The sequence below is a fragment of the Lacerta agilis genome, chromosome 7 (genome assembly GCF_009819535.1).
Source record: "Lacerta agilis isolate rLacAgi1 chromosome 7, rLacAgi1.pri, whole genome shotgun sequence".
Taxonomy (NCBI): Eukaryota; Metazoa; Chordata; class Lepidosauria; order Squamata; family Lacertidae; genus Lacerta; species Lacerta agilis.
The window spans coordinates 8,911,402-8,933,779 of NC_046318.1; the positions used below are offsets into that span (position 1 = coordinate 8,911,402).

The following is a 22,378-nucleotide window of genomic DNA, read 5'->3' on the forward strand; positions in this document are numbered from 1 at the left end:
ATGGGGATTCCGCGTTTCCTAGGTTATTAGTTTAAATTTCAGCTGTTCAGTTCATTCCTCCGGCGATCTTAGCCTACCCGGCTTGAACTATACTTTGGGGGGGGGGGTATTTGGGGTTGGGGAGCTGAGGGAGAGAGAGAGATTTCTGACACAGGGTCGAATTAGCTTATCAAGATTGAGAAGGGGCGTGAAAGTCATGGAAGGTGACAATATCTCACTTTTAACTAATGTAGAAGAAAGAGAATGAAAAGTGGAATTGAACCAGCAAAGTTTGGCTCAGAAGCAGAAGACAGATTTGGAGGTGGGGGAGTTTTCTTCTCTCAATGAGGAGGAACCACTTACAGTCCCGATCCGATCTTTGCTCGCCCTGAAATTCCTTGAGAGCCGCCCGATGAAACGGATCGATCATCGGTACTAAGGCGTAAAGGAGGACAGGGCAAAAGGAGAAAGCTCGTTCACACAGAGCAGAACCCAATGCCTCTGTGAAATTCGCTCCCACGATATCTACTGTGACCATTGAGGCTAGGGTTTCCACGCATGAACCAAAACTTGTGGCCATGATCATTAAATCAAGCCCCCACGTTCAGATACAGCGCACCCCCTACTCTGAGGAGAAAGGCTTCTTGCGCTGTTTCCGAGTTTCTTGGGACTGCTTTGGGAGAAAGAGTGCCGGGTTCTGGCCGCAATGCTGTGTTCATTTGCTCGTTTAACTCTGCAATCCTATATACGCCCACTCAGAAGTAAATCCCATTGAGTTCCATAGGGTTTATAGGGATGATAGTCGTTTTTAATTTAGGAGTGTATAAAACCCATTAGGGTTCTTTTCCCGTCCAAGGAATGTTCATAGGATCGGACTGCACCTACCTGAGTTCTTAATGTTCTTAACCTTCCAGATAAATGGATATAAGATTGCAGTCTTACTCGGGGTAAGGTCCATTGAGTTCCTGGAATATCCTGGCAGCTTGTCCAATAATGTTCAGCCATATTATTTTCCCCACCCCAACCAAGCCTTGGAGTAAATAAACCTGCTTTTACGATGCTAGATGAAAAGGCAGGCTCTGGGGTGACAAAAATTTTTTGCCCCGGGTACCAATTTACCTTGCTACGCCCCTGCGCAGAGGCTTAGAAAGGGTAGCGTGCCCAGGACAATGCAACTTAATCCCTCAGTGTTTAAGCCTAACGCAGCCAAATGCCCCCAGTCACTGAGTAGGCTACCCCTGAGAGTGTGGGGAGAGGGGATGCTGAAGCGGGGAGAGAGCGAGGGGATCCAGAAGTATGTCACTGGACAGCAGCAACCGGAGGGTATTTTCCCCATTTGTTTTGCTCGACTACGACGCTGGGGCAGGAGCAGTCTATCTGAGCTTGGGGTTTTAACAAAGTTCAGGATCCGTAGTTAGTTGGTGGGATCTAGAATTGAGGGCCTGCTCTAAGCTTAGACAGGAGGGCCAATGCGGGCACTGGGAAGCTTTGTGGCTGGTTGCCAGCCTGGCTGGGTCTCGGAGGCCTGGAAAGTCAGAATCAGGCCAACCCGTAGCCTCCCAGGCTCCCCCTGGGTTTCGTCCTCGGAGCGCCTCTTTTTATCCGAACAAAATTGGAGTCGCCTGTCCCTCGCCTCCCATGCGTCAAGTTACCGCCAGAGCCAAAGCCCTCTCCAAAATTCCGCCCTCCGAATTCTTTCACTGGTTTCCTTTTGGAATCGGAGGCTCGGTTGACCTGTCGCTTTCCAGACCGATCAAACCTTTGAAAGCAAAATCCTCAACGTCCCAATTCAGCCGGTGCCCTAGGGCTCACACACAGCCACCACCCACAAATTTATGGGAAAACAGGCGACCCCGACGCCACAAAACCCAAGGTAAGCTCCGCTACATTTATAGGCAATTGCTGCCGCCTACTTAAACTGATTGTCTCGTTCACACGTGCATCTCAACAACCTGGGGCTGTCTACATCACTGGATTTCTCTTGACGACTGGCATGCTGCATGCGTGTGAACTAACTGCACTGGAAAAGGTTGTGCCTAAAAATTATCTCTCCCCATATAGCTATGGAGGCCTGTTCACACGTGCAAATCGTCAACTGATGGGCACTAGGGTGCCAGGGAGAGCTGCCTCCGAATTCACACGAGGGACTAGTGTTACTTGTTGAAGTTGACACACAGCTGGCTGCCAGCCACCAAGCCTACCATTTTCAAGCTGTGTGCATACCTGCTTGTGTGAACAAGCAAATTACTGGAAACACCTGAGCTTCCATTAAAATAAAATGTGCATGAAGTGAGCATTACTAGGATCCCTGCAATCCATCCAAACTCCGGTTATTTCCCTCTCAACAGACCCACAACCCGAAGCTAGACATGACTGCATCCTTTTGGAGGCTACTTCAAATGAAAGTGCCTACTTTGCAAGGCTGTTGGAACGATTACCGAACTCCAGTTGTGGGAAACGCTTTGAGTGCTTAGTGAATGCACTTGGCATTCACTTGAATAAACTCGTTTAAATGCTATGAACATACACTTGATCCTTTTGTGCTCTTCAGTCTTGAATACCTTTACCCGAATGAATCTTGCCCTCCATCCCGACTGACACCACTTTTCACCCAGCCGCCACACTGATTATATTATAGGCCAAACCTAAATCTTTTGTACTGTAAGTGCAATTGCCTTTCAGGGAAAAGGCTTCCAGGTAAGTGTGCTATGCAGCGCACCTCTTGACCATCGTTTCTAATGTCAGGTCCTCTCATTTCGATGGGGCTTTACCTGCGCGTAAATGCGGATTCCATAAGCGCAGACTGACCTCTGCGCGTGCATTCCCGGAGTTAATCTGCACTCAGTGAACTTTACTCACAGGTAAGTGTGTGTGCCTGAGATTACGTTTGCTCAAAAGTAACATTCGCTTTTCGTCAATAAGTGCGTTTAAGGCAGGACTGCACGATGAAGACGCTTGGAAATGTAGCTCGTTGCTGGTGCAGCTAACGCGGTGCAGTCCAGATGCTGATTCATTCTCATTAACTCTCACCCTGCATGATCATTGGGATGGCTGGGAGTTAGAGTCCAATAGTAACTGAAGGGCGCCACGTTGGCAACCGCTGCCCTGATACCAGCGCACCCTGGTGCCAGGGAGCGAACCCCCTTATACTTCGCACAAACTGGATTGAGGATCGGATGTGACAGAGGGTTCCTTGGCTGGGTGGAACCACCAGTTCAAAGAGCAGGCAGACCGATTCCCCCAACCGCAAGTACTTTCGGAGTCTGGACTCTTAAGCCACAGTCGCTCAGAAGCAAGTCGCATCGATTTCCCTGAGACTGTCTTCCCGTTAAGCACGTCTGAGCTTGCATCGTTAAATCCCATTGATCCCAGTGGCAGAGAGTTTAAATAAGCCCCCTTCCCGAAATCAAGAGGATTTGAAAAGCCCTTATCCTGGGCAGGATCCTGTCCATGCACCTTCGGTGGCTATAAAGTTTCAGTCACAGGGAATGGGCTGGGGGGGGGGTGGGAGAGCCGAAAATGACACCCCTTCACACACACAAACTTCCACTCTAGACCTTTATCGAGAAATAATGGATTGCTCTTTCTTCGCCGCTAGTTAACCGCACCTTGAGAGAAAAGTTGTTATTCAGCTAAATCAGATGCGATTTGCACTTAGGGCCAAGGAGGCCCCGTTAATAAATAAGCATTCAGATAACAACAAGAATCCGCCTAGAAACGGCGAAGAGTCGACGCAGGCGTTTTCATATTGCTCATTTATTATCAGTAATAAGCGCGCGTAAGACAGCCCTGCTGCGTAACAATGCGGGGTGCGCGATTTTGAAAAGAAATGAGAAAAGGCGGTGGGAGGGTAGTAGTTGGGCAGTGGGAAATGGAAACCTCGGAGAGTCCGGGGGGGGGGGAGTCAGCCATTCAGGAGCAAGCGATCCCCCCAAAGCGTGCAGAGCTGGGGACAGGGATCCAGGATTTCTCATTTCATGGCATTCGCAGACCAAACTCCAGGAGAAAAGCCGAGCGAGCCTTCAGAAACCGTACAAAACGTCCCATTTCTAGCTAAACGCTCCGGATAGTTCCTTGGCGGTGTCAAATTAGGAGGGATCTCTTTGTCACACAGACTGTATTATGTTTCGCTCTTGGAAATGCATGACAGCAATGTGGTGTTGCTTTTTTTTGAAGCCATACAAAAATTATGCAAATCGACCCAAAAGCAAGGGCTCCCCTTTTGAAATGGTAATGCGCTATTCATTAATCACTTATTGGAAAACGAGCCGCTCTTTCCCCCGCCCTTCAGCCGTCCCTCTTTTTATTATTGTTTTTGTATGGAAAGCAACATTGTATATTCGGAGGAAAAGCAAAAGGTGGAAACACTATATTTAAAAATTAGATAATAGATATAATATTTGGCGCGCTTTGTCATTTTTTTCTCGCAATTGTAATTTTATTTTATTTATTAACACAGCCACTCCGGAGAAAATCCTGCACACACCGAGGATTTGCCTTCCCGGATCCTGAACGGCGTGCGCAAGACTCTTATCGCAGGCGCATTATCTGAAAGTAAATCCCACCGATATCAATGGGAATTAATTCTAAGTAATGGACTCTTTGGGTCAGGGTGAGACCGAGCCCCGAGAGAGCACACTGCCTCCTTGGCACCTACATGCAAGAGGGGGAAACAGACGTTTTGGAGCCCACCCAATAAGAATGAATGCGAGAAGCCTCGACTTTGACTGGCGCGTACCGCAATCCCACCCCCCCCCTCCGCTTGTTTCTAATTGTAACATCCAGCAGTTTAACGCACAAGCACCCCAGCAAACAAGCAACAATAACGGGGGTGGAGATATCTCCCCCATAGCCTCTTTCCGACTAGAAACTTGTCCCTGGTTAGAGCTAGAAATCCGTGCGCGCCTTCCAACGCGACTTTCCTCGGGTCTCCAGCGCCTCAAAAGGAAGCGGCTCTTCTTCTAACATTTCAAAAAATGGGGGGGGGGGGTCGAGGGAAGCCACGTTTCCTATTTTGACGGGGAGGAAAGTCATCTCGGGGGGCTTGCTGACGTTCTAATTAATTTCGCCTTCCCAAATTGCCAGCCGCTTCGAGAGTAAGAAGGATGGCGGGGTGGGGGGGGGAGGCGTGCGTTAGGCTGCAGTCCCTACCAAACACAGGAGGCAGTCGGCGCCTCAGCTCCAAACCCCTTTCCCTGCAGGTAAGTCCCCAATTGGATTTCGAAGTGATTTCAAATCACTTGCCAGTTAGAGGAGGTAATAGCCAACCGTGGGCATTTGCATTGGCATTTCTAGAATTGCCCGCTTCTGACTATTTGCAATTCTACCCTAAAGCTACCCGCATCTTGTGGCGGACTTTTTAAGCCACTCGGGGCTGCTTGAAGAAAGCGGTAACTGAGATCAGGAGGATTCCCACCCACCACCCGCCCAAATATATGAAGGGTCCGCAAGGCAGATTTCACTCTTTTGCGCATAAAGCTTAAGCGCACGTTGGCACAGGGCTGGCTGGCGGGAACTGGGGTGGTGCGGAGAGAAGACCTATTTGTGCGGCTGTCTCTAGCACCCTCAGTTGGGCTCTTGGCCCAGAGAGCGCAGTTGTCACTCTACACTTCCAAAGAGGGTAGATTCAGTTCCTACCAAGCTATAGTGCCCGCGATCACTTCTGATTCCACGTGTCCTTCTGCTGAATTTACCCCACCCCACCCCACCCCCCACCCCCACCCGCCTGCTGACAGCAAGTTGTTGCTTCGAAACAGATTCGACCTCCGAATCAGACCGCCATCTGGCAAACTGGGCAGAAGCGCGTCAACGCGGTTTATACGCACAGAGACATTTCAGATGTTTCTGTTTTGCCTACACGGGATCATTTATGGGTCCGATTAGCATTCTTGCTTTACGTACCACGGCTCTCGTTAATGCCTCGAGAGCATAGCCCCTAAATCTTAAATTGTTTGGGTAAGGGAGTCAGAGTCGCAGTAAGAAAATGGATATATAGCAAGGCCTTTAGACGGGCGCTCCTGGGGCAGGACCCTCGCCTTTACAGATTGGGGTGTGGATTATAGCACTTTCAGATGGACTTTGGACCATTCAGAAAGGAGGACAAGTCAAGAAGGAGCCCTCCCCCAGTGGATCTGAATCAAGATCTTCATCCACAGGATATTAACCAAGGCGTGAATGTATTCCAGAAATTAACGGGGGTGGGGGAGGGTTTCCACAATGCTTCCTGGTGAGCCTTCCTTGAGAAAAAGGACCTTGGTGCGTTTGGCCCTCCCACCCAGAAGTGCGAAGGTCTTAAGAGCTTGGGAAAATACAGTGGGGGAGAGTGTTTTTAACAAGTGGTTTATATACAATTAAATGTCACTTTAATGGTGAGTGGTAGTAGACAGAATAATGGCACAATCCTTGTTTTTATTTTCCACTGGGGTGGCGGGGATGCTGCTACCTGCAAATGGGCCTGCTCCAATTTGTCCTCTCCCACCCCGCTCAGCGAAAACGAACCAGCACATCGGAGTTAGCTTTCTCGTGCCAAGCGGGGCTTCTGCTGTTCTGCGGGAGCCCTCACCGCCCGATCCTAAACGCGTCTCCTTGCATTCCACACACAGCAGGCCCTTTTCTGCGCGTTTACTTGGCGGGAGAGCGCCGCGTCCCCACGAAGCCATTCGGGGTTTCCTTCCGACTCCAGGCTGCCCAGATTTTAAGATCGCGGCTTGCAAAGAGCTTCCCCCCCGAGCGCCTCAACCGCCCTCCCCTGGGGCGCGTTTCTTCGGAATCCCCGCGAAACCCAGCGGGCATAGGATCGCAACTCTCTTCCTTGACGCAACGGCGAGGCACGATCCGCCCGGGGTTGCGCTAGTCCGAAACAGGATGGCTCGCACGCCCGTTGGCGAGGCCCGGGCCTCGTGCCTGCGAGGAACATCCCGGAGCGCTCCCGGCCTCCCTCCCCCCGGCGCAGCTCTGAGAACCACGTGACGCTATATAACCTCCAAGCCCGGCGGGCGGGCGGGCGGGCGGGCGGGCGGGAGGAGATGGGGAGCACGAGACAAGGACGCCTTTGGTCGCTCGGCGCCTGGCCAGCTTCTTCAGCCACAGCGCATCATCCTCGGGCCTCGGGCCCCGCGCGCGCTCTCTCCCCTCCTTCCTTCAGGCGCCGAGCGCGAGGGGGCGGAGCTTCATTCCTCGTTCTCTCGCTCGCCGGGAGCCCCGCCCAAGTTCCTTCCTTCCTTCCTTCGGCTCCGTTTGCGGTGGGTGGGTAAGAAGCCGGGCGAGGGGCGTGTCCTCCTCCGTATGCAGATGAGTAGCCGTGACGGACAGCTCGCCTTGCCAATGCCCCGGCGAAACTCCTTTCCTCACAAAAAAACTCCTCGCCTCGCAGACTCCCTTATGCCCGCGCCAAAAGCTAGTCGCGCCGGGCGCCGGGAGGGAAAGCTCGCCTAGCTCGCCTCACCGGGGGGGGGGGGGGCGGCTCGCGAGCGCGCCGACGAGACGAGCCGCCGGGGCCGGCCGTCGCGGCGGCCGCTTTCCTGGCGGAGCCCCGGTCGAAGCTGCTTTTGCCTCACGCGCGCTCTTCTCGGACGCCCCTTCTTCCCCGCCCGGGCTGGGGGAAGACGCCTCCTCCTCCTGCTCCTCCGCCTCCATTTTCCCGCGCGCTCCTCTTGCCCAGATGCCCGCCGCCTCCTCCTCCTCCTGCAGGAGCCGCGGGTGACTTCTGCGTGGGAAAGCAGGAGCGCGGGCGAGCGCGCGAGGCGGCGGGCGCGCGCGCGCGCTCCCCGGACGTGCGAGAGGCTTTCCCTCAGCCTCGCGCCGAGCTTTCCTTTTGGCTCGCGCTCCTCCCGCCTATGGAGGGGACGCTGTGAGCTCCTCAGCGGCTGCAGCGAGCGAGCGAGCGAGCGGCGGCGGCGGCGGCAGCGCCCGTAGCTGAAGCGCCCGCAGTCGTCCTCCGCTCGCCTCAGCCCAGGCCCCTTCCTCGCGCTCGCTCGCTGCCCGTGGGCCAGCCATGTCCTACCCTCAGGGCTACCTCTACCAGCCCCCGGGCTCGCTGGCTCTCTACTCGTGTCCGGCTTACGGGGCGTCGGCGCTGGCGGCGCCCCGGAGCGAAGAGCTGGCCAGGTCGTCTTCGGGCTCGGCGTTCAGCCCTTACCCCGGATCCGCCGCCTTCACCGCCCAAGCGGCAGCCACCGGCTTCAGCAGCCCGCTCCAGTACTCCACAGACCCGGCCACGGGATTCCCCTCCTACATGGTGGGTAACGGACCGGACAGCCCACCGCCGGCGCCAGCGGCCGAATCCTCCTTCTCCTCCATCTTCATCCTCATCCATCGCTTCCCCCGCTCGCAGCGCCGAGGCTGCCCGGGCTAGGCTGGGGGGGGGGGGTCGTGGGGATGCAGCCCGCCCCGACACGCCGGGCAACCCGCGTTAGGCACACACACGAAAGCGCTCCTCCTCCGAGGCAGCCTCTCTCCGGTTCTCTCGACTTTCCTCCTTCGCTTTCCCCTCTTTCGTTGCTTCGCTTCTTTATCCATCTTCTCATTCCTCCTTTTCCCCCCTTTCCTTTTCTCCTTTCCATCCATAGCTGTCAACTTTTCCCTTTTCTTGCGAGGAATCCTATTCGGAATAAGGGAATATCCCTTAAAAAGGGGGAAAAGTTGACAGCTATGTTTCCATCTCCCTCACTCATTTCTCTTGTCAACTTATTTCCTTTATTCTTTTCTCCTCACTCACTTTCATTTTCTGACATTCGTATCCTCCCCCACTTTTTTCTTCTATCTCTGTAGCGCTTCTCTCCCTGTTCACACACACACATATATATATATATACCTGTATTTAGAAATCTATGTGATTTACCGTGGGGGGAGATGCTTTCTACTGATGGAAAGGAGTCCAAGCTGAAACTCGATTAAAGGTGTTTTTTTTTTTAATTTTTAATTTTATTTATTGTTGGGGGAGAGAAGAGAGAGGGCTCCTCTTCGGACGGATTTCCACCACCTCCTCGCGCTTGCTTCCAAGCACGTCTGTGCTGGCGATCGCGCGTGTTTTTGCAGCTATTGCAAACCGACGAAGGATTAAAGCTAGAGGAGCCAATTGGTCCTGGGAAAGTGGGGCAAAGGGTTCGTTTTGTTTCACTACACAAGAGATATCAGATCGAGCGCCTTTGGCTGGAGTCGTCTCTCCCTCCCCCCCCCTCACCTTTTCTCCCAGCCTGGCGATCTTTATTTAGGATAATGGGAGCCGATCTCAAACGCTCCTCTGTTTGACTTTCTCGTGGCAGAAGAAAAGCAGTCGCAAGTTGCCGGAGCCTTATTGTTCCCGGGCTATTTAGGAACATTAGGTACATTCGGAGCACTGTGTTTAGCTCGGTTTCCTGGACCGACTCCGAAAGTTATCAAGTTGGCTCAACTAATTCCTCTTCTCTCCCCCCCCCTCTTCTCTCTCCTCACCCTCGTATTATGCAGACTTTAAATCAGCGCAATTTAAACGTTTAAAGGGCGAATTAAAATGCTAATTATATCGCATTTGACCAATTCGAAACGGTGCATATCTTCTGGTTTGCAAATTGGATTTGCAATGCATTAGCGAAGTGAATTGCTAAGTGGGGGGCTTTGTTGTCTCTCTCCCTCTCTCTCTCCTCTCTTTCTCTCTTTCTCTCTCTCTCTTTCCTGTATAGCAACAGAGGAAATATCGTTGCAACCATGTGTGGAGGCGGAGGAGGAGGAGGAGGAGGAGAGGGGAGAGGAAAAGTAGAAAGCTATCATTTTAAGAAACTACCTGTAGGGCCTTTGGAGGGAGAAAATAAAAAATGTCTGCGTTGAATTGCAATAAACTGCAACGAAGACGAAGACATCAGCAGTTTTCAGAGGGAAGAAGGGATTCTGATGCCCTCTAGATACTTTATTTTTTTTCTTCAGTAATAATAATAATAATACAGGAGTGCTCGGCACTACAATTAAGAAATAATAGCATTGTTCGCTAGAGTGATTGCATTACATTAGTGTAAAATGTAATAGTCGCTCCCGTGGCGTTGCCTGCTAGCTCCTCTCCCCTTCCGAAGTGCCTAACGCCCTTGCTTTTGTGCTTGGCAGGGCTCCCCTTACGATGCCCACGCGACGGGCATGAGCGGGGCCATCAGCTACCACCCTTACGGTAGCCCGGCCTACCCCTACCAGCTGAACGACCCCGCTTACCGAAAGAACGCCACGCGGGACGCCACGGCCACGCTGAAGGCCTGGCTGCAGGAGCACCGCAAGAACCCGTACCCGACTAAAGGCGAGAAGATCATGCTGGCCATCATCACCAAGATGACCCTCACGCAGGTCTCCACCTGGTTCGCCAACGCCAGGAGGAGGCTCAAGAAGGAGAACAAGATGACCTGGGCGCCGCGCAACAAGAGCGAGGACGAGGACGAGGACCTCGACGCCGGCGGCGGGATCCGCAGCAAGGAAGAGGCGCCGTCGGACAAAGGCCGCGACAGCAACGAGACGTCGGCCGAGGATGAAGGTGAGGGAGGAGCAGGCTGGTTTCGTGGGGCAGGGAGGCAGATCATGGGCCTGCATGGAGCCCTGCAGCCCGACCCTGTGCAGGTCTACCTCGGAGTTCAGTGGGGCTTACTCGGAGGTAAGTGTGTGTGTGCGCGCGGGATTATTCCAGGCTGAAGGGGCAGCTTCCCGGCGTTGCGTTGCAGGCTCTTCCACATTCATCCCCAGGGATTCCGCTGCCGCCCCTGTACTTTCTCTTTAAAGACTGGGGGGAAACGCCATTCCTTGCGAAGTAAGCGCCACAGAGCGGAGTGAAGCTTGCTTCCGTGTAGGCGCTTGCCCCGGGAAAGGCCGTGTAAACCGCAATAGTTATCCCGCTTCCAGGTAAACGGGCCTGAAGGATCGTAACGCATCTCAAGCCTTCAGAGCGCTTTAGGGACAGGGACATTGTCTTGGGCAGTTCTTGCAGCGGCTTTGGAAAAGAGATGAGGACGAGGATTATTTGTAGTAGAAGCACACGACGGGGGAGCAGAGAAGGCTGAGGGCCGCTTCTCAATAAAATGTGATTTTTTTGGGGGGGGGGGCAAGTAAGCCCTGCCCCACATAACCGATCACAAGTAGCGGGGCGCGCACACCATTTGAATGGCAATGCCCATCATCTTTGGCCGGGCCAAACATACTCAATATTTTATTGGGGGGGTGGGGTTCGAAGGGACCTTGGCCCCTAGGAGTTGGCTCCTATGCTCAAGCTTGTGCCTTATGCCGACACCTGAACCCACGGCCTGGCCGTCCCAACCACCTGTCGTGGAAGCTAAGAGGCCCTCAAGAGGCCTATGGATCCGAGGGGAGTTCGCAGGTCCCTCAGGGAGACCATCTGGGGGGGGGGCTGGAGTGGGGAAGGGGGTAGGGAGCAGGGGGGTGCTCCGATTGTTTGCCACCTGTTTTTGGGGTGGCGGGGAGCGGGAGGTTTAGGAGACAGGGTGCTGCGCTCTCCTCCTCCCGCTGCTGCCGCCGCCGCCGGTACCTCCTCCTGGTTTCCTTGACGGTTCCCCTGGTTCTCTGCCGCAGGGATCAGCTTGCAGGTGGACTCGCTCACCGACCACTCCTGCTCGGCCGAATCGGACGGCGAGAAGGCCCCTTGCGGCGCCGGGGACCCGCTGTGCGAGTCCGGCTCGGAGTGCAAGGACAAGTACGAGGAGATCGACGAGGACGAGGACGACGTCGAGGAGGAGGAGGAGGACGACGACGACGAGGAGGACGACGACGAGGGGGCGGACAGGGGTCTTCCCGCCAAGCCCGTCACCTCCTCCCCTCTCACCGGGGTGGAAGCCCCTCTGCTGGGTCACCCGCATGGCGAGGACCCCGCGCGCAACGCCAACAAAGCCGCTTTGGACGCCCGCATGGCCCCGACAGCGGCTTCGCAAACCACGCCGGCGAGCAAGCCCAAGCTGTGGTCGCTGGCGGAAATCGCCACCTCGGACCTTAAGCACCCTCAGCACCCTCAGCACCACCACCCGCACCACCCGCACAACCTGGGCCAGAGCTGCCAGCCGTCGGTGCCGCCGTCTTCCACCCCGCACAACGCTGCCTACTCGCCCTCCTCTCTTCTGGGGAGGCATATATATTACACGTCGCCTTTTTATAGCAACTACACAAACTATGGGAACTTCAACGCCCTCCAGGGTCAGGGCATCCTGAGGTACAACTCGGCGACGGTGGCCTCCAGCGAGGGGCTAAGTCAGACGGTCTTAAGCAGCGGCGGCGGAGGAGGCGGAAGCTCGGTGCACAAGCAGGGCTCGGAGAACTCTTTGAAATCCATCGCCAGCCACCTAGAACAACATTACAAGCCTTCCAATCCAGACTCCAAAAAAGGTAGGTGTTTCCTGGCTAGGTTTTCTTTCCTACTAGGGAATAATGTGGGGCATAAATTTACCCTACCCCCCCCCAAAAAAAATCACAGTAAGGTGGGTGCCATAAGCAAGAAGGCAATGGTGGAGTCTGACAATCCAGGTACAAAACTCTTTTTCGAAACTGCAATCCAGGTCACGTTCTTCTGCTTGGAATTCCATAATTTAATGTTGTTGTTGTCGTCGTCGTCAAAGCAGCCCTTTTGTGTGGGATTCCAGCCTGAAGCTGTGGTCAGGCCTCTGAAGAAGAGGATCTAACTACAGAAGACGCTGAGATTTGCCTTCCAATTATGAATGTGATTAGGAACATAATGTAAATAAATTGCTCTGTGTCATTAAAGTGCCTCTAAAAAAAAAATCCACTAAAAAGTCTTAACTCCTTGAACTGTATATAATCTGAAAATATTTGCAGAAAGTTTATTCATTGTTTTTGTTGCTAAGAGGGGAGAGAAATAATAGCAAGGGAGAATATTGTTTTGGCAATATTCCCAACCCCAAAAAGAGAGAGAGAGAGTGAACAGTTTCAGGTTTGGGAGAGAAAGGGAAAAACAGTACAGTGTGTAGCAGACAGAAGTCTGATAGGTTGGTGCCTAAGCATATTTACTTGGAAGTAAAACCCTCCCCCCCCCCACTGAGTAGAATGGGACCGAATCGAATCGCAATGCATTTAAGGATTGCAGCTTCAGTTGTCTGTCCCCTTCAAAGTTCCATTATCGGCCTGAGACATTGCTACAAGTTATGCTAAATTTAAAACAAGTAATTAAGAATGCTGGCCTTCGAACGAGTTAACTCCCAGATCTGCTGAGAAATGCCAGCTCAAGGAAAGGCCTTCCAAGGGCTGTGTGCTGGGGTTTTGTGCAAGAGGGAGCTAGGCCGTGCCCAGAGTGTATAATCTAGTTAGCCAGCTGTGTCCTGTGACTAACTGACGCTTCTATTTTGACAGACCCCACTGAAGTGTGCACAGTAGGAGTACAACCATACCTATAGAAGTGCAATCACACAGCAGCCAGGCAAGTAAGTGAGACCAGCTCCTTTTCTCCTTCTTTCTCCTTCTATTCTGTTAACACCGCTTAGGAGGATCATTTGGCACCAACTCCAGAAACATATTGCTCAGCCTGCAAATTTGCTTAATGTTAATTTCTTGCTCCATTACCAAAAGAGCATTATTACAAAGAAAAGCCTATTTCATTTTCACCCTTCCTTTTTTTTTTTGGTTTTGTTGGAGAAATCAGTTCAATTGTTTCACACACGCCTCTTGCTTTTTTTTAAAATGAAAGTTGTGTATTTTCAATAAATATTTAAATCACAGTAATTTTTTTTTTAATTTCCCCAAATTGTTATTGGCAAATTGAAACTGCACTAGACTGGGAACTCCTCCTACATAAGGCCCTGTCGAAATATATGGGCGGATAGTTTTGTGTTCCCCTTGGAAGCCAGCCAGAATCCGTCTCATTGTCCCCTCTGTACTATTTGAAATGAATATCAGCACGCCAAATAAAAGAACACGATTGGACTGATTCAATGCTTTGGGTGCTGTACAGAAGATTCCCCTGCTCACATGCACCTTAAGGCATCTTTATAAACATGCAATTCTAATAGTTGTGAATCAAAATAAAGAGTGATTTTATTTAGCATGCATTGCTTATATACATTTCAAACAGCAGAGAAGGAAAATGAGACGAGTCCTGGCTGGCTTCCAAGGAGAACATAGTGTCTGCATGAATTGCCTGTTTCCCCGTTTATTTCCAAATCGCCGCTACAGTTAGGATTAAAGAATATCTTGTGGCCAACCATTTCCCACCCCCACAGGGGAGGAAAAAAAAAAAGCAGAACAGAACCCAAGCCTAATCCTCCTATGCTGAATAGAAAAGAAAAAAAGCGTTTTAGTTTGCCTTCCATTTTTAACACTCCGTGTGTAACTGAAAGATTGTGGATGATCTGGTGTTTTCCTTGGTCCACAGGTAGGTGTCACAATTGCTTTGAGAAAAGTCAACAAGCCATCATCTCTCCCCAAGCTAATCTATCTATCTCTATCTCTAACAAAATTCTAAATCCGGATCACATCTTGTGCCACTGTATAAAAGAAGACCACAGAGCACTATTAAATCTACAGACTCTCTCTAATTGATAAACCAGAATTTTGCTGGACATTATGTGAGTTTACTGGTATAGTCTAGTTCTCCCCAATGTATATGTGACTTAAAAAAGAAAGAATGAATGAAAAGAAAGAAGCAAATCTGTTTTTTCTCAGGATATCTCAAATTGATCAGCTTATTGCCACGGTATATATATATATATATCTATATATATCTATATTCTGTAGGTGTGATAGGATTTATTGTACAAACACTTTGTAAAAGATACATACAGTAGCAATTAATTAAATAAACCATGACTGAAGAACTTGAGTACTTACAAAGTGGAAACAAATTTGATATTTATTTTTGTAATGATATGAGAGCTTCTAGTAATTTATGCAAGTTGTATTGCAACGGAATCCCAACTCTTTTGTAAATAAATTATGCCTGGTTTTTATTTGAGACATTGATGGTTATACAATCCCTCGTTGTTTAACGAGAATTCTTTACTAATTTATATCTTTAATTGTAAATAAAAACAGATTAGTCTACAATAAGGTGGTGGCCTTTTTTTGTTCATTTTTAGTATTTATCTTTTTTGTAATTCATGATAATTTATAAAATATCACTGTTACAGTTGCCTAAGGTAACTTCTTAAATATTTAAAATATATTTAGCAATGTGGCTAATTAAACCTGTTGAACGTATATATTGCAGGACAATAAAAACCTTCAGAGTGAATCTGTTGCACTGGACTATATACAATTTACATTTTTTAAAGATTACTATTGTACATCCTGTTGTATTTAGTGCTAGCATTGTTAATTCAAAATGCCATATTTACTTGCACCATAAGTGAAGATTTATGTTTCATTTTTATCAAGAGATACAAAACACTTGAAAGTAAAAAAAGGAAAATATCCCACCCCCTTTAAAAATATATATATCTATAATGTGGTAATCACTTAAGAGATTCACCATTAGGTTAAAGAAATAGCTAAACCATCACTTCAATTCCCTCCCCCAACAAATAATGAGAATTCCCTTATAATATAATTTCAATAAGGAGACAAACAACCATTTATTTTCTCCCTCAAAGATAAATTGAGTGAATATAACTTACGGTTATAAAACAAGAATAATAGCTTCTTAGATTGCCCTTTAATCAATCATACACTTATTTTTCAAGAGGCTCATCTATTTTATTCCATGATTAATAATGTTCCAGCGTGAGAGCATTATTACATCCCAGCAGGGGAGATCCTGGGTGCTTTTAGCTGCTTTGGAATGGTCAGTTGGGGTTCATTACGGGCTGATATTGAACAATTTATAAAATCTTGTCTAAACATCTGCCAGCTCAGATAGGCCGATGTGTCTGAAGATGGGAAATTGCTCGACCAGTTGATATTGACAAACGGGGCTCTCTCCAGTGGCTTTTTGTTCGCTGAAAATTAGTGGCCTCCTGCTCAGGGGCTTGTTAGAAAGGGCATTTGAAAGTGATCTTAGATACTTCAGGGTTCAGCCTGGGGAATGTTAACGGGATAAAGAGTGGAATCTGTGTGCATGTCTGTGGTGTAATTACAGAAGGTTACCTACAGCTTATGTTGTTACCAGAATGTATTTGCTTATCATCATCATCATCATCATCAACAACAACAACATCATCATCACTTTCCCCTTAAGTACACAAAGTAGCCTAACCAAAAGACAGCTCTCTTGGGCAGATGGCTGCCTTGTGTGTGTGTGTGTGTGTGTAGAAAGTAACATTTAAAATAATAATAATAATTTTAAAATATTCATACTCTATGTTGCAACCCTAAAATCACCCAAGTTGAAGTTTTCACTGATGTCACCAGAACCGAGTTCAAAATAAATATTTTGGGATAATATTTTAGCACAGGTTTGGATGTTGGTTCAGCAATAATGGGGGGGCTATTTATTTATCTGAGTGATTCAGGCCTCCCCCTCTCCCACCCCCAGAGCTATTCCCAAGTCGGTGTAGACTTCCAACCTATTCCTAAGGCGTTTCTTCTTTACAGCAATTCTGACATAAACCAAATCTGTTTGCCTGCCTCCTTTTATCTAAAAAAAAAAAAATTCTTCACGTCTGTACTTTTCATTTCTTTATTTATGATTATAAGATCCTTTATATGTGACATGTCAAATTTCTCAGTGCAGAATGTTAACAGGATCAGCCGAGGGGAGCAGTTCTCCTGTGCAAGTCTCACTTGAAACGAATTCTGCTTTTCCATTCGGTTTCCCCACCAGTACTCTTGCCCACGTCTCGTTCATTTTGATGGGGCGTGCGCAGGAGAACTTCCCTGGCAGAATGGTGCTCTCAGCAACTGGCCGCAACAGGCTTCAAATGAAGCTGTGGAATTTGTTGTGTTTTGGCTTTATAATGGTAACTTGTGGGTTTAATACAATTTTGTATCTAAATACTACTCAGCGTAATTTTTATGTGATATATATATATTTGCAGGCTGAAGTTCTTTGAGGGAACATAGTGCCATCGGGCAGATGGGCGATATAGATGCCAACAATTGCATCGTATCTGTCAGATTATTATTCTAAAGGAGAAAAGTGTAAAATTATCCCGCGCTCCCTTTCGCGGCGACCTTTGAATGGGAGCTTCCTCCCTTAGCGTGGATAGTCTCTCTCTCTCTCTCTCTCTCTCTCTCTCTCTCTCTCTCTCTCTCTCTCTCTCTCCTTCTTCGCCTTATTATACAGCAGGTTCTCTGTTGGATAACGTACATTTCAGTTGGTTTTATATTTTATTTTATTTTATTTTGAAAATCCATTCTGTGGCAGAGATTAGGAAAGCTAACGACTCTCCTTTGATGTTTATGCACCCAAAGAATTATCTAAGATTTCCATAATTTACTCACCCCTTGCTAGAATTTAGACCTGGGATTTCTTTTTCTGGAAGGAAAAGTCGAAAGACTTTGGGCAGCTGGCTTTGAAACATTTCCCTCTTTGCCTGTCACATCCAACGGTTTTGGTATAATCTAATTCACACACACACACACACGGAGAGAGAGAGAGAGAGAGAGAGAGAGAGAGAGAGAGAGAGAGAGAGAGAGAGAGATGTGAATTACTATCCCTTTGCACTGGATTCAGTCCACACCGTCTCGCCCAAATCAAACCGATTTATTAAATAGCAATTGAGGTGCATCCATCGGGAAGTTCTCCTGCGCAAGCCCCCCCCCCCCCACTGCGATGAGCTGAAACGATATCGCGTTAGATATTAAAAGGTAGTATAAATGAACGGGAAGCCCCTCATTGGCTGAACGCGAGTAAAATCTTGCGCATGCCCCATTCATTTAAGCGGAAGTTTGGCGCCGTTTAAAGCTCCTCTGCAAAGGTCTTCCTCGAACATTACGAAATGGAAGCTTGTGCAGGAGAGCTTCCAGCTGAATTCTAACCCTAAAATAAACGAAACGTGAGCTAAACTGCCATACCTACTGAAGAGTAAACAACAGAAACAATGTAAATCCAGAAGGAATTCGTGCAAATACTGGCCTGCTGTTCTTGGTGGTGCACATGCTATTGAAAACCCATTGAGTCCCCTTCCTTGCAATATTATTATTATTATTATTATTATTACTACTACTACTAGTACTAGTACCACTACTACTAGTAGTAGTATTATTATCAGCAACAGATTCAAAACCCAAACAAACATCTCCCCTCCTGTTTCTCTCGCTGCGACCCTTCCCAACTTCTCCAACTCGCCCAGTTTTCAGTTTGCGCTTCCTACTTGCGCGCAAGCATCTGGGCCATTGGCCTGATCGAACCGGGCTCCTCTTAATGTGCTTGCATGAAACTGTAGCGAAAAGCGACCTCGCCTGGCAGGTAAAAGGTCCACACACACACGCCTTACATCATCAGGACTCGGAGAAAGGGTCAGACTGGGCTAGCGGCGGTCCAGTAAGGGGGAGATATGATATAACACCCCCCCCCTCGCCCCATCTCTGCACTGCTCCTTCCTTTCCTGCCTTCAAATGTCAGCAGTTGCTGGCAAGAAGGGAGAGCTTGTTTGCCTGCAGTGAGGGGGGTGGGGGGGAAAGAACTGGCGAGGGCAGGACGCATCTTCCTCCGCTCGCCTTTCACTTCCTTGGTCAGACGTTGTTTGCGTGTTTGTTTGCTTTGTGTTGACTTGCTTGTTTATTTCAAAGGAGACCGAGAGGGATTTGCTCCCGCGGGCAAGCTCACGATTGCAGGGTCAGAGCTAAATTCAACGTCGTGCATTCAAAGCGCAACCCCACCCCCCCTCCAAGAATTCTGTAGCTGTTGTCTGTTCAGGGTGCTGGGCTTTGCAACTTGGCGAGGGGCAAACTACAGCTCCCTGGGTTCTTGATGCGCGTGTGCTTTAAATGCGCTGTAAATGTCTGGTGTACAGGCAGCCGCGCACCAGCAAGAGGTCTGTAGCCGTGAAGCCTCTGGCACGAGAGGGAGCCTTTGCGGTACCTGGGGCTTCTCTCACGGAAACCTGTCCGCAAATCGCTCGCCCGTTTACTGGAGGATAGACTGCCATTCAGTTCAATGGGACTCGCCACTTGACCTTGCGCGCCTTTACGCAAACGCGAAGTCCTATGGGGTTGTTTCTAGTGAATGTGCAAACCGATAAGTTTGCAAACGCCAATGATATCATCTTTGAAAGCTGGTGGATCGCACCGCTGGGGATTTTCAAAGATGCATTGTTAGCAGCATGCAAGGCCAGCCGTCTCGGGAGGTTAAATTGGTGTCGCCTCTTCATTTCCCAGCCATGCCTCAACCTCGCACAGAGAGAAAAGAGAGAGAGAGAGAGAGAGAGAGAGAGAGAGAGAGAGAGAGAGAGAGAGATTGCAGGCCACCACCAGGGCTTTTCGCCTCAGGGGGGTTGGGGAGGGATCCCTAAACTGGAGTGGGGGCGTTCCTCTTCGGCCGTGCTGAGCCAAGCACAAAGCGGAACACAAGTCCTTAACAAATACACGAGAAACGTCACAGCTAATAGCCGGGCGTCAGAAAAGTGAAGCCGAAATCCAATTAACAGCTCAAGGCTTTGCTGCTTATTAACAATAAGGATTAAGGTTGCAATCTTATGTACACTTACCCGGGAGTAAGTCCCGCTGCACCAAGTGGGACTTATTTCCGAGTAAACATGCAAAGGAAGGGGCTACCTATCTGTCCACACTTTCGCCATCCTATCGAAGGATGCTCACTGAATGAACACGTCATTTATTTTGGGTGGGTGGGTGGGGAGTATTGAAAGCACGCTTCCGCCGCCCCCACGAAGAGCTGGCGGCGGGGAGAAGGAAGCGGGGAACTGGAGCGAATCAGGAGAAGAATCAGATTCTGAAATAGGAAAGAGTAAAGCGAGGCAAGAATTTGGAAACACCTTTAGAGCTACTCATCTGACAGAACTTCTCTGACTGAGCAGAATGCACACATAACGTCAAGACGCGCCCGCACAACCCCGCGTTTAAAAATAATAAAATAAATCAAAGCAATGGCATTCTCCAAGCTTGGAAGCTTTTTTTCTGTTTTGAAGCCTCGCCATGCCCGCGCTTCATTATTTTGCATCACCCCCCCTTTAAGGCTTAAGCAGATGTGGCAGGAGTACGGGTGGGGGGGTGGCTACGTGCCCGACAGCAAGCAAAACCGTTCCCCCACCACCCCTCGGATCGTTGTTCTCCAACGGTATGCACTTCTCAGTGACGCAATTGCACCTTAACCGTGGCTGCCGTTCAAATCTATGGGAACTTTGCCCTTGAGACGAGGGCGAAGAGAACCATCCCACGAGGATTTCAGCGGTGTTGGGTGCTATATAGGAAATATTTTATTATAATATATTGTGTGCCGTGAGCTACGTGCTTCTTCTAACAGGCCCAAATCCTGCCCCCCCACCTCAGCTGAACCAGCGCGCCCCCACTCTCCCTGTAAGGCCTCCAATCGGGGGAAGGCTTGTATATTAAACAGAAACCGAACAAACCACAGGATTTAAAGAATCAGTTTTCTATGAAACGTGGCAGAACAGCTCTCGCCCTTTTTAAAGGCTTCTGTGCGTATTTGTGCACGAGCGAAGGTTACCGAATTATCTCTCCAGGGCTAAAGGCGAACCTTACGTCTTAACTTCCCGTTAAATAAAGCGCTAAATCTAACAGCAAAAGTCAGAATACCTGCCCAGCCCGGTGGCTAAAGTGTGACCCTCCAGCTGTCCTTGGCTCCAGCTCCCATCAGCCTGAGCCAGCATGACCAATGGTCAGAGGCGATGGGAGCTGCAGTCCAGCCCCGTCTGGATGGCCACGGGCCTAGGGAGGCACCAATCTTTTCAGTTCCCCAGGGCGAGAGAGATCCTCACCTGAAACCAAGTTCCCCATGCCAAGGAAAATGTTTGTGATCCTATTGACAGGGAATCCCCCACCCACCCACCTCCGCCCCGCTTCCTTAAAAGAAATAGCCATATAGCCAAGGAGAATAAACTGACATTTCATTGTGTAGTACATCCGATCAATTATTAATCGTTAGCGTCAACAATGGGGTTATAATTACTTTCGGTTACTTAAAGGCATATTTATTTATTTTTCCTCTCCGTCTCTCTGATCTGGTAATTAGCTAATCCTCTCGTGTAATGGATTCCGAGCTGATTTCATTAGGATGTCACCGCGGCCCTCCTTCCCCTCCCTCCTCCGGGCAGGTCCTTCTGGCTGCTCGGCTTGGCTGAAGTCGGCGCCCCCGCCAAAGACAGTCTTCTTCATTGGGTCATTTTCTTTCTCCCTTCCTAGAGAGCGAGTTAGTCCTGGGAAGAGAGAAACGGCTTCAAAGCGGATCGTGGCCGGAGCGGTGAGAACTCCCCCGAAGGAGCTGAGGAGAGCGCCTCCAGTCTTCCTCTTCCTTCTCCCGAGGGAGAAGAAGATTGCTTTAAAAAAAAAATTATCCTTATTGTTATTTAAAGTTCTCAACTTCCGAAGGTGGATTCTGAAACTGGACGCAAAGCAACAGGGCCGTGGAGACCTACTTGTTTGGAGCGACAAGCCAGGGGGCATCGAGGGTCGCGCGCTTTGTCTAAGATGCGCAGACCGATCCTGTGCTTGTTTACTCGGAGGCCCAACCCCCCCCCCCCCCAGCTCAATGGATTCAACAACGTTTGCTCTCGAGCAAGCTGCGCAGGACATGCCTTCGGCAGGAGTGACTTGAACTGCAGAGTGTAAAATTAAAGAACTTTATTTGAAACTGAAGAGATAAACGGTTCTGCTTTCAGGCTTGAGCCCCATTCTCCAAAACATTGGTGAAAGGTGTTAAAAGGAAACGCCCCAGGTCTGAGCACCCCTAGGTCGAGAATTTTGGCGTTGGTTTTTTAAGTGCGTGTGTTGAACGTTGCTTTGAAAAGAATGCAGCCATTCATTGTTCAAAACAAGGACTCGACCTTCTTGGTTTTTTTTTTTTTTTTTTTTTTTTTTTTTAAAGATAAAACCATTAAAGAGCCATTCCTCTCTGTTCGCGGACTTTTGACGAACTGATGACATTTTTTTTTCATATCTCACTATGAGAGTTTCACTACGCGGGGCGGCGAGGTGGGAAAATCTCTTCTGGGAACAAACACACCTTTTGTAAACGGAGCTTTTCCAGTTCAGATCTCAATTCACCACTTTTAATGCCCCCATATAAGCAGCGTGAGTCCTGGACAGGTCACTACTCTCTCTTAGCACATTACAAAGCGAATATGTCTTTGCCACGTTCACACTTGACATCTTTGGGGGCGTACACCTCCAGCTCACTCCAGGAGCGAAAAGGCAATCGCCTTTCGCCCTTGAGTAACGCACAAGATCGCGAGGAGAAATGAGAGAACAGACGCAGTGCCTTTATATATGGAAACGCACGGGTCAATAAATAAAGAGATGATGCAGATTGTACAGATCTATATATAAACTGCGTCGAAGGCTACCTCGCGTCGGGAGAAAAAGA

General features: G+C 49.4%; 1 protein-coding gene across 6 annotated transcripts; it reads left to right on the top strand.

Moving 5' to 3' along the window:
* The first annotated feature begins 7,577 nt into the window (after positions 1-7,577).
* On the top strand, positions 7,578-21,346 carry IRX2 (iroquois homeobox 2). 6 transcript variants are annotated; one of them, XM_033154316.1, is made up of 5 exons: positions 7,578-8,215; positions 10,054-10,585; positions 11,515-12,318; positions 13,297-13,367; positions 21,199-21,346. In XM_033154316.1, the coding sequence occupies exons 1-4, from the start codon at positions 7,973-7,975 to the stop codon at positions 13,338-13,340; spliced, it is 1,623 nt and encodes a 540-aa protein (XP_033010207.1). In that variant the 5' UTR covers positions 7,578-7,972; the 3' UTR covers positions 13,341-13,367; positions 21,199-21,346. The 6 variants fall into 6 exon arrangements, with proteins under 6 accessions (XP_033010207.1, XP_033010209.1, XP_033010208.1 ...); XM_033154318.1 differs by having other exon boundaries at positions 13,297-13,363; XM_033154317.1 differs by lacking the exon at positions 21,199-21,346 and adding an exon at positions 14,315-15,172 and having other exon boundaries at positions 13,297-13,363.
* Positions 21,347-22,378: the final 1,032 nt, after the last annotated feature.